This window comes from Pristiophorus japonicus, chromosome 4, assembly GCF_044704955.1.
Source record: "Pristiophorus japonicus isolate sPriJap1 chromosome 4, sPriJap1.hap1, whole genome shotgun sequence".
Taxonomy (NCBI): domain Eukaryota; kingdom Metazoa; phylum Chordata; class Chondrichthyes; family Pristiophoridae; genus Pristiophorus; species Pristiophorus japonicus.
Window position 1 is genome coordinate 6,435,051 of NC_091980.1, and position 18,909 is coordinate 6,453,959.

Below are 18,909 nucleotides of genomic sequence, written 5' to 3' on the forward strand. Positions count from 1 at the left end.
TTTAATCTCCGGAGGGGAAGTTCTTGATAAACTCTCAGGATTTTTCTTTCTTGTTTTATTATTCTTAACTATCCACTGTCAAGTTTTTTCTCTGAACTGGATTTGAACCTGATCCAAAAAATTGTATTTAAATCATCAACTAATGTTATAAATTACCCCATCTTTCGACTTATTCCTTTCAATCTTAGTGCTGTCTCTTCCCTGCTTCACTTGAATTTCCCCAAAAAGGAGGATGATATTGCAACTCCTTTTGTACAACTTGTATTTATATAGCGCCTTTAATGCAGTAAAACGTACCAAGGCGCTTCACAGGTCCGATTATCAAACAAAGTTTTGATACCGAGCCACATAAGGAGATATTAGGACAGAAGACCAAATGCTTGGTCAAAGAGATTGGTTTTAAGGAGTGTCTTAATTTAAGAGATCTTGGAGGGCTGAAGGAGATTACAGAGATAGGGAGGGGGTGAGGCTATGGAGGGATTTGAATACAAGGATGAGAAATTTTTTTTTAAATCGAGATGTTGCTGAACCTGAAGCCAACGTAGGTCAGCGAGCCCAGAGGGTGATGGGTGAATGGGACTTGGTGCGAGTTAGGACACGGGCTGCAGAGTTTTGGATCACGTCTAGTGACTCGAGCGAGAGCGGGACCAGCGAGAGCGGGACCAGCGAGAGCGGTGGCGATCAAAGCGGTGGGAGCTGAGGGGAGAGAGAAAACAAAGAAATCAAAGAGTGATGTCACAGGACAGTAGGTAGGTGATTGTTTGGTGAGTATTACAGCGATTTTTTTTTCTCTCTGAGCTTTTATTTTTATCTGTTCATGGGACGTGGGTGTCACTGGCAAAGCCAGCATTTATTGCCCATTCCTAATTGCCCTCGAGAAGTTGGTGGTGAGCTAGGACAGTGGTTTAAACTAAGAGCTGGGAAACTATAACTAATACTTTATTAATTTACTAATTTAACACGATAAACTAATAAATTAATATAACTATAAATAATCATTTGAATAAAAACTTGAACGAATTAACTAAGTAAATAAATAAAATGGCTATGTGTTGGGATTGTAGTATGTGGGAGTTTGTGGACAGTGAGATTGTCCTGGATTCCAACATCAGCATGAAATGTCTCTGCCTTCAATCACTCCGGCTCAGAGTCATCGAGTGCGAGTTAGAGACACTCCAAAACACAAGGAAGGGAGAGAAATTTCTGGCTGGTTTAATTTCCAATACCGTCACACCCCAGAGGAAAGCACAGGTCCAGGAAAGGGAGGGTTTTTACTGTTAGGGAGCTGGGTAGCGGGGACTTAGGAGAAGGAGGTCCCACAAATGATGTACTCGCTACCTGTAAGGACAAGGAAGACAGCCACAATGCAGACCAAGGCACTGTGGCTCAGAAGGCTATCTAAGGGGTGGAAGAGCAGAATAGAAATATAGTAGTGATGGGGGATTTCTATAATTAGGGGGATAGATAGCATCCTCTGCAGCCAAGAATGGGAATCCTGAAGGGAGTGTTGCTAGGGAAAGGGATATCTCCTTGCGGCTGGAGAGGAACTTGGAAAGGGAGGGTGTAAATCCAGTTGTCGTGGTCTATGTCGGAACAAACAACATAGGTAGGAACAGGGAGGAGGTTCTGCTGAGGGAGTATCAGGAATTAGGCTCTAAATTAAAAAGCAGGACCTCGAGGGTAAAAATGGCTGAGAAACAGTCAGATCAGGAGGATTCATCCATCATCATCATCATCATAGGCAGTCCCTCGGAATCGAGGAAGACTTGCTTTCACTCTAAAAGTGAGTTCTCAGGTGACTGAACAGTCCAATACGGGAATTACAGTCTCTGTCACAAGTGGGACACACAGTGGTTGAAGGAAAGGGAGGGTGGGACTGGTTTGCCGCACGCTCCTTCCGCTGCCTGCGCTTGTTTTCTGCATGCTCTCGGCGACGAGACTCGAGGTGCTCAGCGCCCTCCCGGTTGCTCTACCTCAGGAGAATTAACACGTGTCTAAAGGGCTGGTGTGGGAAAAGGGGGTTCCTTTTCATGGGACACAGGCACCAGTTCTGGGACAGGAAGGAGGTGTACCGATGGGACGGGCTCCACCTAAACCGGGATGGGACCTGTGTCCTTGCGGAAAGAGTAAATAGGGAGGTGGCAAAGGCTTTAAACTAGTAAGATGGGGGGGAGGGATCTACAAGAAATGAAACTAATCTAAGTATAAACAAAACAGGAAAAGAGAGCATTGGAAAGAATAAAGTAAGGGAGGACATTGGCGGCCAGGGAATAGAGTTATAGAACAGAAGAGTAAAAATATGGTTAAAAATAAAGTGAAAGAGACTACTATTAAAAATGAGTTAATCCGTCAGTACAGCAATGCACAGTGTCCGTAATAAAAACAGGAGAACTGAAGGCAATAGTACATTGTGAGGAACCAGACAAAATAGGGATTACTGAGACATGGCTACAGAAAAATCAGGACTGGGAATTAAACATTGCAGGGTATAACATATTTAGAAAAGATAGAGGGATAACGGGAAGGTGGAGTAGCTGTACTTATTAGGGATAACATAACGGCTGTAGAATAAGGTGACACAGCCATCAGCAACACAGAACTAGAATCCATGTGGATAGAGATAGTAGATGATAAAGGATCAATAACACTAATGGGTGTAGTCTACACACCACCTAATAGTGGAAGGGAGGTGGAGGAAGAAATATACAAACAAATTAAGGAAATGAGTAAAAAACATAGATAAGGGAATGGCATTCATACAATGTGTACAGGACTCCTTTCTAACCCAATATGTAAAAAGTCCAACAAGGGAGTGCAGCGAAGGTTCACCAGACTGATTCCCGGGATGGCAAGACTGACATTGCCTAGCCTCACTGAACGGGCACATGAGTGTGCCTATCAGAGAATGGCGGGAATCTCGCCTTCAACCCTCCCGTCCACAGGCGGGGAGAGGCGGGCGCCATGTGAGAATTGGCCATTCGATGACGCTTAGCCTAAACCTTTCGGATGAGACGTTAAACCGAGGCCCTGTCTGTTCTCTCAGGCGGACGCAAAAGATCCCATGGCCACTATTTCGAATAAGAGCAGGGGAGTTCTCCCCGGTGTCCTGGCCAATATTTATCCCTCAATCAACATCACAAAAACAGATCATCTGGTCATGATCACTGCTATGTAAATACAAAGACACAACAATCACATTGTCGGGAAATGTAGAAGCAGTGAGGATCCTTCCTCTGACTGGGGAGTCTAGAACCGGGGTCACAGACTCATGATAAGGGGTCAGCCATTTAGGACTGAGATGAGGAGGAATTTATTCGCTCAGAGGGTGGTGAATCTTTGGAATTCTCTGCCCCAGAAGGCTGTAGAGGCTCCATCGTTGAGTATATTCAAGATAGAGATCGATATTTTAAGGGAATCAAGGGATTTGGGGACAGTGCAGGAAAGTGGAGTTGAGGTCGAAGATCAGCCATGATCTCACTGAATGGTGGAGCAGGCTCGAGGGGCCGAATGGCCAACTCCTGCTCCGAGTTCTTATGTTCTTGCTGTTTGTGGGAGCTTGCTGTGCGCAATTTGGCTGCCGCATTTTCCTACATTACAGCAGTGACTGTACTTCAATAGTACACTGTTACTCCAAGTTACAATTACCCCCCCCGTGAGCAATGTTCCCGGAAGCTGTGCGGTCGATGGGAAAGGTTCCGGACTGTCTGCTCAACGGCTTCTCCATCGTAAATACAGGCGCGTAAATTTAATGGGACTGTGTACTAAAAGAAGCAAGGCAGCGCAGAACAACGTGTGCAGTTTACGTAAGAACGTAAGAAATAGGAACCATTCGACCCCTCGATCCTGCTCCGCCATTCAGTAAGATCATAGCTGATCTGATCCCTTGACCTCAACTCCACTTCTCTGCCCGCTCCCCCATAACTCTTCACTCCCTTATCCTTCAAAAATATGTCTATCTCCACCTTAAATCTGGTCACTGCATTACAGGAAGGACGTGATTGCACTGGAGAGGGTACTGAGGAGATTAACGAGGATGTTGCCGGGAGTGGAGAATCTTAGCTATGAGGAAAGATTGGATAGGCTGGGTTTCTTTTCCTTGGAACAAAGGAGGCTGAGGGGAGAACTCATTGAGGTATTAAATTATGAGGGACCTAGATAGAGTGGATAGAAAGGGTCTATTTCCCTTAGCAGAGGGGTCAACAACCAGGGGCCATAAATTTAAAGTAATCATTAGAAGGTTTAGAGGGGATTTGAGGGGAAATTTCTTCACACAGAGAGTGGTTGGGGTCTGGAAGTCACAGCCTGAAAGGGTGGTAGAGGCAGAAACCCTCACCACAGTTAAAAAGTACTTGGATGCCTACAGGGTTATGGACCAAGAGCTGGAAAGTGGGATTAGGCTGGGTAGCTCTTGGTCGGCCGGCGCAGACACAATGGGCCGAAATGGCCTCCTTCCATGCTGTAAATTTCCATGATTCTATGATTAAATATAGAAACATAGAAACATAGAAATTAGGTACTGGAGCAGGCCATCCGGCCCTTCGAGCCTGCACCGCCATTCAATAAGATCATGGCTGATCATTCAACTTCAGCACCCCTTTCCTGCTTTCTCTCCATACCCCTTGATCCCTTTGGCCGTAAAGACCATATCTATTACTACTAGGCAGTCCCTTGTGACGAAGATGACGCTCGTCACACCAAAAAAAGATGGGCTCACAGGTGTTAGGGTCATATCTAACTTCCTTTTGAATCTATCTAACAAACTGGCCTCAACAACTTTCTGTGGTAGAGAATTCCACAGGTTCACAATTCTCTGAGTGAAGAAGTTTCTCCTCCTCTCGGTCCTAAATGGCTTACCCCTTATCCTTAGACTGTGGCCCCTGGTTCTGAAACTCCCCAGCAATGGGAACATTCTTCCTGCCTCTAACCTGTCCAATCCCGTCAGAATTTTATATGTTTCTATGAGATCCCTTCTCATTCTTCTAAAGTCCAGTGGATACAAGCCTAGTTAATGCAGTTTTTCCTCATATGTCAGTCCTGTCATCCCGGGAATCATTCTGGTGAACCTTTGCTGTACTCCCTCAATAGCAAGAATGTCCTTCCTCAGATTAGGAGACCAAAACTGAACCTAATATTCTAGGTGTAGCCTCACCAAGGCTCTGTACAACTGCAGTAAGATCTCCCTGCTCCTCTATTCAAATCCTCTAGCTATGAAGGCCAACATGCCATTTGCCTTCTTCACCGCCTGCTGTACCTGCATGCCAACCTTCAATGACTGATGTACCATGACACCCAGGTCTCGTTGCATCTCCCCTTTTCCTAATCTGTCACCATTCAGATAATATTCTGTCTTCCTGTTTTGCCACCAAAGTGGATAACCTCACATTTATCCACATTATACTGCATCTGCCATGCATTTACCCACTCACCTAACCTGTCCAAGTCACGCTGCAGCCTCTTAGCATCCTCCTCTCAGCTCACACCGCCGCCCAGCTTAGTGTCATCTGCAAACTTGGAGATATTACACTCAATTCCTTCATCTAAATCATTGATGTATATTGTAAATAGCTGGGGTCCCAGCATTGAACCCTGCAGCACCCCACTGGTCACTGCCTGCCATTCTGAAAAGGACCCGTTTATTCCGACTCTCTGCTTTCTGTCTACCAACCAGTTCTCTATCCACGTCATGTGCTTTAATTTTGCACACTAATCTCTTGTGTGGGACCTTGTCAAAAGCTTTTTAAAAGTCTAAATACACCACATCCACTGGTTCTCTCTTGTCCACTCTACTAGTTACATCCTCAAAAAACTCTAGAAGATTTGTCAAGCATGATTTTCATAAATCCATGTTGACTTGGACCGATCCTGTCACTGCTTTCCAAATGCGCTGCTATTTCATCCTTAATAATTGATTCCAACATTTTCCCCACCACCGATGTCAGGCTAACCAGTCTATAATTCCCTGTTTTCTCTCTCCCTCCTTTTTTAAAACGTGGTGTTACATTAGCTACCCTCCAGTCCATAGGAACTGATCCAGAGTCAAAATAGAATGTTGGAAAATGATCACCAATGCATCCACTATTTCGAGGGCCACTTCCTTAAGTACTCTGGGATGCAGACTATCAGGCCCAGGAGATTTATCGGCCTTCAATCCCATCAATTTCCCAAACACAATTTCCTGACTAATAAGGATTTCCTTCAGTTCCTCCTTTTCGGTAGACCCTCGAACCCCTACTATTTCCAGAAGGTTATTTGTGTCTTCCTTCGTGAAGACAGATTCAAAGTATTTGTTCAGTTGGTCTGCCATTTCTTTGTTCCCCATTATGAATTCACCTGATTCTGACTGCAAAGGACCTACGTTGGTCTTCACTAATCTTTTTCTCTTCACATATTTATAGAAGCTTTTGCAGTCAGTTTTTATGTTCCCTGCAAACTTCCTCTCATACTCTATTTTCCCCCTCCTAATTAAACCCTTAGTCCTCCTCTGCTGAATTATAAATTTCTCCTAGTCCTCAGGTTTTCTGCTTTTTCTGGCCAATTTATATGCCTCTTCCTTAGATTTAACACTATCCCTAATTTTACTTGTTAGCCACGGTTGAGCTACCTTCCCCGTTTTATTTTTACTCCAGACAGGGATGTACAACTGTTGAAATTCATCCATGTGATCTATAAATGTCTGCCATTGCCTATCCACCATCAACCCTTTAAGTATCACTCGCCAGTCTATTCTAGCCAATTCACCTCTCATACCATCGAAGTTACCTTTCCTTAAGTTCAGGACCCTAGTCTCTGAATTAACACTGTCACTCTCCATCTTAATAAAGAATTCTACCATATTATGGCCACTCTTCCCCAGGAATTACCCAGCCTCCATAGCTCTCTGAGGCAGCGAATTCCACAGATTCACGACCCTCTGAGAGAAGAAATTCCTCCTCATCTCCATTTTAAATGGCTAAACCCCTTATTCTGAAACTATGTCCCCTAGTTCTAGATTCCCTCACGAGGGGAAACATCCTCTCTGCATCTACCCTGCAAAGTCCCCTCAGAATCTTGTACATTTCGATAAGGTCACCTCTCATTCTTCTAAACTCCAATGAGAACAGGCCCATCCAAAGTGAGCCTCTCTGTTTTTCCACTGACAAACAAGTTCCAAAACAGTTAAAAAGAAGATTACAGTGCAATATCAAAAAAATATGCCGAGCTTCTGATCTTCCAGATTCACCGGTATGATTTCACACGCCCACTCAGAGTGGGAGGAAACTTTCTGTGCCCCCATTTACATATCCCACACATGCACAACACACACAGCATTTCATCCACTTTCCCAGCATTTATTGCAATTTCCATGGCAATTGTCTGGGCACAATTGATATGCACAGGACAAGTGACTCACACATTAGCCGTTCCTCTCCTCCCATTTGCAGTTTAAAGGCCGCCCAAGCTAGAAAACAAGGTCACCCCACGTGGGCCAGTGTCATGCACTGCACGCATGCTCTTATGAATGGCCTTCAGTTGGCCACGGCTGACATTGAAAGTGATCTCGGAGCATTGCGAGAGACAATTAATATGAACAGGTACAGAAAATAATCAAAATGGCTATGGGGATGCTGGCCTTTATATCCAGAGGACTGGAATACAAGGGGTTAGAAGTTATGCTGCAGCTGTACAAAGCCCTGGTTAGACCACACCTGGAGCACTGTGAGCAGTCCTGGGCACCACACCTTAGAAACATAGAAACCTAGAAACATAGAAAATAGGTGCAGGAGTAGGCCATTCGGCCCTTCGAGCCTGCACCGCCATTCAATGAGTTCATGGCTGAACTTGCAACTTCAGTACCCCATTCCTGCTTTCTTGCCATACCCCTTGATCCCCCTAGTAGTAAGGACAAAATCTAACTCCCTTTTTGAATATATAGAAACATAGAAAATAGGGTTAAGTTACGAGGAGAAATTACACAAATTAGGGTGGTATTCTTTGGAATGTAGAACATTAAGGGGTGATTTAATCGATGTTTTCAGGATATTAAGGGGAACTGAGGCTAGACAGAGAGAAAATATTTCTGCTGATTGGGGATTCTAGGACGAGGGCGCACAGTCTAAATATTAGAGCCAGACCTTTCAGGAGTGAAATTAGGAAACACTTCTACACACAAAGGGTGAGAGAAGTTTGGAATTCTCTTCCGCAAATGGCAATGGATGCTGGGTCAATCGTTAATTTTAAATCGGAGATTGATAGATTTTTGTTAACCAAAGTTACTGAGGGATATGGGGCAAAGGCGGGTAGATGGAGTTAGGTCGCGGATCAGCCGCGATCTCATTGAATGGTGGGACAGGCTTGAGGGGCTCAGTGGACTCCTCCTGTTCCTATCTGCTCTGCACAGTCACTCCAGGGCATCAAGCGACAAAGCAGAATGAAAAAGCTGCTCCATAAATGGCAGGATTGGCAGAGTGCAGGTCAGAGAATGTGGTGCGAAAACTGTCCACACCTTGGGCACACTCCACGCCGACTAAAGAAAGGACGTGCATTGTACTGCGCCTTTCAGGACCTTAGGAGCAGAGATAATCCATCACGTGCCATGTGCCTACGCAGTGTGCACTTGACAGCGCCAATGGTGAAATGGTTTTCAGGCTGTGGGAATGAATATCTTGGAGAAGGAGATGGTTTGATGAATTTTGATGTCAAAAGAAGGCTGGAGCTCTTTACGCTGGAAAAGAGAAGGCTGAGGGGGCGATCTGATGGAGGTCTTTGGGGCTGGGTTTTCTGGTGCTGTCCGCCTCTGTTTTCGCCCCGGAGCTGCGGCAATGGCAGCGGTGAGCTCTTCCAGGCGGACGGCCAGGTTCCAGCCGGGACTGGTTATGGAATGGCGCGGAGCATCACCACGCGGGAGAAGCGAGCCGGTGTGTAACGCCCCCCCTGGTTGTGACACCAGATCGCCTTTCGACTCCCGCCCGACCCGCAGCGCCCCCTGCTGGGACCGCCTGTGAAAGCGGGTAGCCCGAGCTGTAGCGGCTGCAGTGAGGTCAGTGATGTCCACCCCAGGTAAGTGTGATTGTTTTTCTTTTATTTTTTTTTTTGTGATTTATGTTGCGGTGGCGTGGGCTATTTTTTGGAATGTTTTTGGTGTTTTTTTCTTTCCCCCCCCCCCCCCCCCCCCCCCCCCCCGACCGCCAGGCGTCTCTGGGAGCGCTCCCGGCCCGGTTCTTTTGCTCGGGAGTTTCATATCCTAACGCCCCCCCGAGAGGTGTACAAAGCCTCCCTTAGTGCTGCGCCCCCTGTCTCAGGGCCCCGCTGCCCAATGTTACTGACTGAGGCGCAAACTGGTCCTGGGCGCTAGCTGCAGTTGTACAGGGCCTTGGTGAGGCCACACCTGGAATATTATGTTCAGTTTTGGTCTCCTAATCTGAGGAAGCACATTCTTGCTATTGAGGGAGTGCAGTGAAGGTTCACCAGACTGAATCCCGGGATGGGAGGACAGACATGTGAAGAAAGACTGGATCGACTAGGCTTATATTCACTGGAATTTAGAAGAATGAGGAGGGACCTCATAGAAACATGTAAAATTCTGACGGGATTGGACAGGTTAGATGCAGGGAGAATGTTCCCGATGTTGGGGAAGTCCGGAACCAGGGGTCACAGTCTAAGGATAAGGGGTAAGCCATTTAGGACCGAGATGAGGAGAAACATCTTCGCTCAGAGAATTGTGAACCTGTGGAATTCTCTACCACAGAAAGTTGTTGAGGCCAGTCCATTAGATATATTCAAAAGGGAGTTAGATGTGGCCCTTACGGTTAAAGGGATCAAAGGGTATGGAGAGAAAGCAGGAATGGGGTACTGAGGTTGCATGATCATCCATGATCATATTGAATGGTGGTGCAGGCTCGAAGGGCCGAATGGCCTACTCCTGCAACTGGAACATAAGATCATAAGAATTAGGAACAGGAGTAGGCCATCTAGCCCCTCGAGCCTGCTCCGCCATTCAACAAGATCATGGCTGATCTGGCCGTGGACTCAGCTCCACTTACCCGCTGGCGCCCCATAACCCTTAATTCCCTTATTGGTTAAAAATCTATCTATCTGTGACTTGAATACATTCAATGAGCTAGCCTCAACTGCTTCCTTGGGCAGAGAATTCCACAGATTCACAACCCTCTGGGAGAAGAAATTCCTTCTCAACTCGGTGTTAAATTGGCTCCCCCGTATTTTGAGGCTGTGCCCCCTAGTTCTAGTCTCCCCGACCAGTGGAAACAACCTCTCTGCCTCTATCTTGTCTATCCCTTTCATTATTTTAAATGTTTCTATAAGATCACCCCTCATCCTTCTGAACTCCAACGAGTAAAGACCCAGTCTACTCAATCTATCATCATAAGGTAACCCCCTCATCTCCGGAATCAGCCTCGTGAATCGTCTCTGTACCCCCTCCAAAGCTAGTATATCCTTCCTTAAGTAAGGTGACCAAAACTGCACGCAGTACTCCAGGTGCGGCCTCACCAATACCCTGTACAGTTGCAGCAGGACCTCCCTGCTTTTGTACTCCATCCCTCTTGCAATGAAGGCCAACATTCCATTCGCCTTCCTGATTACCTGCTGCACCTGCAAACTAACTTTTTGGGATTCATGCACAAGGACCCCCAGGTCCCTCTGCACCGCAGCATGTTGTAATTTCTCCCCATTCAAATAATATTCCCTTTTACTGTTTTTTTTTCCAAGATGGATGACCTCACATTTTCCGACATTGTATTCCATTTGCCAAACCTTAGCCCATTCGCTTAACCTATCTAAATCTCTTTGCAGTCTCTCTGTGTCCTCTACACAACCCGCTTTCCCACTAATCTTTGTGTCATCTGCAAATTTTGTTACACTACACTCTGTCCCCTCTTCCAGGTCATCTTATGTATATTGTAAACAGTTGTGGTCCCAGCACCGATCCCTGTGGCACACCACTAACCACCGATTTCTAACCCGAAAAGGACCCATTTATCCTGACTCTCTGCTTTCTGTTCGCCAGCCAATTCTCGATCCATGCTAATACATTTCCTCTGACTCCGCGTACCTTTTTCTTCTGCAGTAACCTTTTGTGTGGCACCTTATCGAATGCCTTTTGGAAATCTAAATACACCACATCCATCGGTACACCTCTATCCACCATGCTCGTTATATCCTCAAATAATTCCAGTAAATTAGTTAAATATGATTTCCCCTTCATGAATCCATGTTGCGTCTGCTTGATTGCACTATTCCTATCTCGATGTCCCGCTATTTCTTCCTTAATGATAGCTTCAAGCATTTTCCCCACTACAGATGTTAAACTAACCGGCCTATAGTTACGTGCCTTTTGCCTACTCCCTTTCTTAAACAGAGGCATTACATTAGCTGCTTTCAAATCCGCTGGTACCTCCCCAGAGTCCAGAGAATTTTGGTAGATTATAACGAATGCACCTATTTTCTATGTTTCTATGGTTACCGCCCCATCGCCATTACCGCCCCGAAATCATCAAAGCCGAAAATCTAGCCCTTAAAATTATGGAGGGGTTCGATAGGATAGATGTAGAGAAAATGTTCCCCCTTGTCGGAGAGACTGGAACTAGGGGCCATCAATATAAGACAGTCAGTAATAAACCCAATGGGGAATTCAGGAGAAACTTCTTTATCCAGAGAATGGGGAACTCGCTGCCACAGGGAGGGGTTGAGGTGAATAGTATCAATGGATTTAAGGGGAAACTGGATAAACACATGAGGGAGAAAGGAATAGAAGGATATGGTGATGGAGGGGGATGGAGAGGGGGCTGGTGTGGAGCATAAACCCCGGCACGGAGTGGAGGGGCCGAATGGCATGTTCCTGTGCTGAAGATTCTGTGCAATTCTGTGCAACCGTGAAGAAGTAAGGAGGAGGAATAGTGTCCAGGATAGGGGAGAGGGCGCGGGAATTTGAAGTTCAGGGGGAACAAGGGGAGGAAGGGATGAAAGATTAGAAGAGCAATGAAACAAAGAGCGCGAAGGAAGGATGGGGGAATTCTAAAACTGGAGATCTAACTTTTAGAGTGAAGATTTTCAGAGCGGTTAAAAGTCATCATCAAATCAGTAAATCAGTTGGACAGAATCAAGAGTAATGTAATTTTGCAACTAAACGGACCAAATAATGTTAAATTCACATGGAATACAATGGTTTGACAGCTCACACTCCATCACAACAATCTGGTACAAAGCTGACCTGATGCACAGAATGGCACTTCTCCTTTCCATCTCTCTCCCTCACACAGTGTATCACATTACTGGAGCCAATACCATTTACAAACTCACTTACATTCACATTCAATCTTCATTCACTTACTAGGTTGGGTCTCCCCTAAGAGCCCTGTCACCATGGTAACGGGGGTCCAATGCACAACAACCATGGTTTCTTGGACGCAACCATTTCTGCATGGGGGGAATATTCCACCGATGGGTGTGTCCGACCGGGAATGGACACTACCGAAATGCTAGACGACAGCGAGTGTGAGGGTGTGGAGGTGTGGATGGGGTACAGTGTGTGTGAGGGTGGGGAGTTGGATGGGGTACAGTGTGTGTGTGAGGGGGTGGGGAGTTGGATGGGGTACAGTGTGTGTGAGGGTGGAGAGTTGGATGGGATACAGTGTGTGTGAGGGGGTGGGGTGTTGGATGGGGTACAGTATGTGTGAGGGGGTGGGGAGTTTGATGGGGTACAGTGTGTGTGCGGGGGTGGGGAGTTGGATGGGGTACAGTGTGTGTGAGGGGGTGGGGAGTTGGATGGGGTACAGTGTGTGTGTGAGGGGGTGGGGAGTTGGATGGGGTTCAGTGTGTGTGTGAGGGGGTGTGGAGTTCGATGGGACATCATACACAGATATACACACGTACACGTACATATGTGCATATACACTCCCACATGCACTCACAGTGACATCTACACCCACACTTACATAAACACAGCACGCACAATAGATGTATTAATTTATCTTCTTGACCTGTTGAGGCAGTCCCCGGTGTTGAAGATGACTGGCTTCCATACTAACATGAGTTCTAAGGTGACTGATGCGGGGATCTACAGACTCTGTCACAGGTGGGGCATGGATGGTCGGAGCGACAAGTGGGTGGGGTGCTCGGTTTGCCGTACGCTCCTTCCGCTGTTTGTCATTGTCTCCGCTTGCTCTCGGCAAAGATTGTATACTGACAAACTCACACAAACACACACTCACACAGAGTCACACACACAGTCACACACACACACAGTCACACACACACACACACACACACACACAGAGTCACACACACACACACAGTCACACACACACACACACACAGAGTCACACACACACACACACAGTCACACACACACACGCCCCTGGTTCTGTGCACTTGACGATCAGTACCTGATGAACAAAATAAAGGAGAGAGAGTGGGGCGTGGGGAGGCGGGGGATGGGGGAGCTGAGAGAGTTCCACAACTTCATCTGTACAGCTTGTACTCTGTCGGAGTTAACCCTTCGAGTCCCACACCCTCATCTGTGCAGCTTGTACTCTGTCGGAGTTAACCCTCCGAGTCCCACACCCTCATCTGTACAGCTTGTACTCTGTCGGAGTTAACCCTTCGAGTCCCACACCCTCATCTGTGCAGCTTGTACTCTGTCGGAGTTAACCCTTTGAGTTCCACACCCTCATCTGTGCAGCTTGTACTCTGTCGGAGTTAACCATCCGAGTCCCACACCCTCATCTGTACAGCTTGTACTCTGTCGGAGTTAACCCTTCGAGTCCCACACCCTCATCTGTACAGCTTGCACTCTGTCGGAGCTAACCCCTCGAGTCCCACACCCTCATCTGTACAATGTGCACTCTGTCGGAGTTAACCCTTCGAGTTCCACAGCCTGCTGCTGACCGAGGGCCGTGCGGCTCTTTGTCGGCCGGCTCGGACACGATGGGCCGAAATGGCCTCATTCTGCGCTGTAAATTTCTGTGTTTCTATGTTTCGAACCTCATTTGTACAGTGTGCTCTCTGTCGGAGTTAACGCTTTGAGTTCCACAACCTCATCTGTACAATGTGCACTCTGTCGGAGTTAACTCTTCGATTTCCACACCTTCATCTGTACAGCTTGCAATCTGTCGGAGTTAACCCTTCGGATGCCATCAGAGCGTCAACAACATCTTTGTATCTGTATTCACCTCCTGATCCAGAATGAAGTGCAAGAACAGGGGAGGGAGCCTGACGCTATGGGAGATTCTCTGTCATATTAGTCAAGAGGAATGCTCCGTTTTTTGGCAGCTGTTTGATGCCGATGCGCTTTCGGGAGGGCCAAGAGTTGGGGCGGTGAATTGAAGCGCGCAGCTCGCCCAGCGCAGGCAGCGCCCGGCCGACCGCCGCTCCCCGGCTATCCGCCTGTGGGATCGGAGCTGGGCAGAGCCAGCTACAGACCGGAGGGTGGATCCAGGCTCGGGCAGGTGGGCAACACAGGCGGCTACAGTAAGGCAGAAATATCGGGCGGGCGATCAGCTAACGCCCGCGCACCGCTTTCACCCGCAAACTTCAACTGGTTAACGTCCGATCCTTAAGTGAGGTCCAGTGTTTTTGTTTAAAGCTCCTCTCCCTCCTCCCCTCCTCCTCCCTCCTCCCTCTCGCCCCTCCTCCTCCCTCCTCCCCCTGCCTATCCCCTCTCCCTCCTCCCCCCTCTCACACCTCCCTCCTCGCTCTCGCCCCTCCCTCTCCCTCCTCCTCCCTCCTCCCTCTCGCCCCTCCCTCTCCCTCCTCCCCCTGCCTACCCCCTCCCTCCTCCTCCCTCCTCCCTCTCGCCCCTCCCTCTCCCTCCTCCTCATTCTCTCCTCCCCCTGCCTACCCCCTCTCGCCCCTCCCTCTCCCTCCTCCTCTTTCCCTCCCCCTCTTCCCTCCCGCGACCTCCAGAATCACAAAGAGCTGGAATGTTAATCAATTATCCTCAGAACCAAAGCCAACCTCAGGCCCACAATCCCACCACCCTCTCACCTCTGGCAGCTGCCAGGGGATGTTTACTGCACAGGAGGAGGCCATTCGGCCCACCGTGCCTGTGCCGGCTCTTGTGGTAGAGCAGTCCCCATTCAGTCCCACTCCCCCGACCCCGCTCTTTCCCTACAGCCCAGAATATGTTTTCCCCTTCAAAGGGAAAGTTACAAAATCCCAATAAAGGGAAGGAGCGGCATGTTTTGAAAGCTTAAGTGCATCAGAGATTCAACACCTGGATCCGGCGTACCTGTGTCTCTTAAACACTGTACTTGTCAGCCCCAGCGACTGCACCCTCCATCCATCTATCCATCTGTCTATCTCTCCATCCATCTCTCTATCTATCTCTCTATCCATTTCTTTATCCATCTCTCTATCTCTATATCCATCTATAGATTTATCCATCCATCTCTGTCTCTATCTCTGTCTCACTCTCACACTCTCTCTGTCTCTCTTGCTCTCTGTGTCTCTCTCTCTCTGGCTCTCACTCTCTCACACTCTCTCTGTCTCTCTCACTCGCTGTCTCTCTATTGCTCTCACACACATTCTCTCTCTGTCTTTCTGTGTGTCTCTGTCTCTCACTGTCTCTGTCACTCTCGCTCTCTCTCTCTGACTCTGACTCTCTATCTCTCTCACGCTCTCTCTCTCTATCTGTCTCTCTCTTGACTCGCTCTCTCTCTCTCACTCTGTGTTTCTCTCTGTGTCTCTATCTCACTCTCACACACTCTCTAGCTCTCTGTCTCTCTCACACTCTCTCTCTCACACACACTATTTCTCTCTCACCCCCTCCCTCTCACCCCACTAACCCCGGTGCCACTGTGCCCGGTTGTAGTTCCCACAAAAGTGCCACATCTCATTCTGTGACAGGGCGAGAACGCAGGCGCAAACACTGGCGAACACCAGCCGGGCGCAACGACATTCCGTGAGACGGACAGAGCTTGCAATGTGTCCGCCAGAGCCTGTTCCCGGAACCTGGCTCCAACAGGTAGATGGGACAGCGAGAGAGAGAGAGAGAGAGAGGGGAGGGAAGCAGAGGAGAGAGGCGCAATGAGCAAATCGCGATTTCAAACACCTACCCCGGGCAGACAATTTCTTAGTGTTAATAATCTTCGCCGCATATTCCTGTCCCGATAAAGTCTTAACGCACCGCTTGACAATGGAGAAGGCGCCCCTGAAATCAAGCAACATTTTACACATTAGTCACAGCACACACACAGTGAAACTGAAAGCCAAGACTTTGTTCGTTCATTTCACAGACAGACTTACTTCCCCAATTCCTCGTACATCTGATATTCCTCGCTGAATCGAGTGCATGTTATTGTGGCCATTCTATCTGCCTGTGAATCTCTCCCCAGATTGCTTCTCCTGGTCCCTGTGTGTCTCTCTGTGTCTCTCTGTCGCTCTCCAAAGGCTCCAGTCTCTATGAGGTAGGCTTTGATAGGCAGCTCACTACATGGGGAAGAAAAATACCTCCCTATTTTGTGTGTGTGTGGTGTGTGTGTGTGTGTGTGTGCTTTTATTCACCCTTATCCTCAGCACCAATCTCCTCCCCTCCCTCCTCCCTCCCTCCCTCACAGTGTGTTTCCAAGACAACAATATCCAGAGCTTCCCACACACACACAAAAAAAATAGCAGCTTTGACACTTGCAATACTGACTGCAACCTCACACACTCACGTGTACTGGAGAAGGGCTTGGGAGGTGGGGGGGGACCATCAGACTGTGTGTGTGTGTGTGTGTCTGTGTGACAATTAAAATTACACTAACTGGGATCGTTCTCTGCAAATTAAACAAAGAGCTAAAAACACAATCACCCCCCCCCCCCCCACCCCTGCCAACAGGACTGAGAATTCTGATCAGGAATAGATCCACCCAGAGTATGCTGGCAATTGTTGGTTTCAATGGGCGAGAGAGAGAGGTGGGTCTATGGCAAACAGAGAGAAAGCCTTGCATTTATATAGCGCCTTTCACGACCAGCGGGCGGCTCAAAGCGCTTTACAGCCAATGAGGTACCTTTTTGGAGTGTAGTCACTGTTGTAATGTGGGAAACGCGGCAGCCAATTTGTGCACAGCAAGCTCCCACAAACAGCAATGTGATAATGACCAGATAATCTGTTTAAGTGATGTTGCCTTAGGGTTGAATATTAGCCCCTCACTCCATCTCCTCTCCCTGACTCTCCCCTCCCATCCGTCTCCACTCCGTCACTCTCCACTCCATCCGTCTCCACTCCCTCACTCTCCCCTCCCTCCATCTCCCCTCCCTCACTCTGCCCCCTCTCCTCCACACCCTCACTCTCCCCTCCCTCACTCTCCCCTCCCTCATTCTCCCCTCTCTCCTTCTCCCCTCCCTCACTCTCCCCTCCCTCCGTCTCCCTTCCCTCACGCTCCCCTTCCTCCGTCACCCCTCCCTCAGTCTCCCCTCCCTCACTCTCCCCTCTCTCCTTCTCCCCTCCCTCACTCTCCCCTCCCTCCATCACCCCCTCCCTCAGTCTCCCCTCCCTCACTCTCCCCTCTCTCATTCTCCCCTCCTTCACTCTCCCCTCCCTCCGTCTCCTCTCCCTCACTCTCCCCTCCCTCACTCTCCCCTCCCTCCGTCTCCACTCCCTCAGTCTCCCCTCCCTCACTCTCCCCTCTCTCCTTCTCCCCTCCCTCACTCTCCCCTCCCTCCGTCTCCTCTCCCTCACTCTCCCCTCCCTCACTCTCCCCTCCCTCCATCTCCCCTCCCTCACTCTCCCCTCTCTCCTTCTCCCCTCCCTCACTCTCCCCTCTCTCCTTCTCCCCTCCCTCACTCTCCCCTCTCTCCGTTGCCCCCTCCCTCTGTTTTCTCTTCAATAAACAAGTTTGGTGTCACATACCCAATGCTTCGAGATTTAGCTCATCATCTGGCGCCAGCTGTGGTTCAGTGGGCAGCGCTCTTGGCTCTGAGTCAAAAGGTTGGGGTTTGAGTTCCACTCCAGAGACTTAAGCACAAAATTCTAGGCTGACACTCCAATGCAGTGCTGAGGGAGCGCTGCACTGTTGGAGGGGCAGTACTGAGGGAGCACCGCATTGTCGGAGGGGCAGTACTGAGGGAGTGCTGCACGGTCGGAGGGGCAGTACTGAGGGAGCGCTGCACTGTCGGAGGGGCAGGACTGAGGGAGCATAGCACTGTCGGAGGGGCTGCACTGAAGGAGCGCTGCACGGTCGGAGGGGCAATAATGAGGGAGCATGGCATTGTTGGAGGGGCAGTACTGAGGGAGCACTGCACTGTCAGAGGGGCAGTACTGAGGGAGCACTGCACTGTCAGAGGGACAGTACTGAGGGAGCGCTGCACTGTCAGAGGGGCAGTACTGAGGGAGCACTGCACTGTCAGAGGGACAGTACTGAGGGAGCGCTGCAAGGTCGGAGATGCAGTGTTTCAGATGCAACATTAAACCAAGCTCTCTCAGATGGATGTAAAAGATTCCAAGACACTATTTCGAAGAAGAACCGGAGAGTTATCCCCAGTGTCCTGGGCCAATACTTATTCCTCAGCCAACATCACTTAAAACAGATGATCTGGTCATTATCACTTTGCTGTTTGTGGGAGCTTGCTGTGCACAAATTGGCTGCCGCATTTCCCATATTACAACAGTGACTACACTTCAAAAAGTACTTTGTTGACCGTAAAGCGCTTTGGGAAGACCTGAGTTGTGATAGGTGCTATGTAATTGCAAATCTTTCTTAACAGTCCATTTGACAGTACCATGGGCGGCAATTGCCAAGGCACCATTTATAAGGTATTAAGCGCGCCGGCTATTTCAGGAGGGACTGTGCCTGTTTAATGGGGAGTGCTGACAGTCGGGTTCATTCTGCATCTGTCGCTGCCCCCTCCCCCCCCCAAAAAAAAACGTAGGTTAGAGAAGAAGATGCTGCCCTATGATTGGGTAGGAACCGTGGGGAGAGAATCAGAATCCAG

The 18,909-nt window shown here is 48.6% G+C and overlaps 1 protein-coding gene across 10 annotated transcripts in view; it reads right to left on the reverse strand.

The window, feature by feature from the left end:
* Positions 1-16,301, reverse strand: part of LOC139261987 (calcium/calmodulin-dependent protein kinase type II subunit alpha) — a 336,847-nt gene extending 320,546 nt beyond the window's left edge. For 6 of the 10 annotated variants that reach the window (XM_070877158.1, XM_070877154.1, XM_070877149.1 and 3 more), the window contains exons 1-3: positions 16,240-16,301; positions 16,050-16,144; positions 15,516-15,544 (exon numbers count right to left, since the gene is read on the reverse strand). In XM_070877158.1, the coding sequence (XP_070733259.1) occupies positions 15,516-15,544; positions 16,050-16,144; positions 16,240-16,301 (186 nt within the window). Of the gene's footprint in view, positions 1-15,515; positions 15,549-16,049; positions 16,145-16,239 lie in introns of all 10 variants that reach the window. The other 4 variants (XM_070877150.1, XM_070877157.1, XM_070877155.1 and 1 more) reach the window with 2 other exon arrangements.
* Between the last annotated feature and the right edge of the window lie 2,608 nt (positions 16,302-18,909).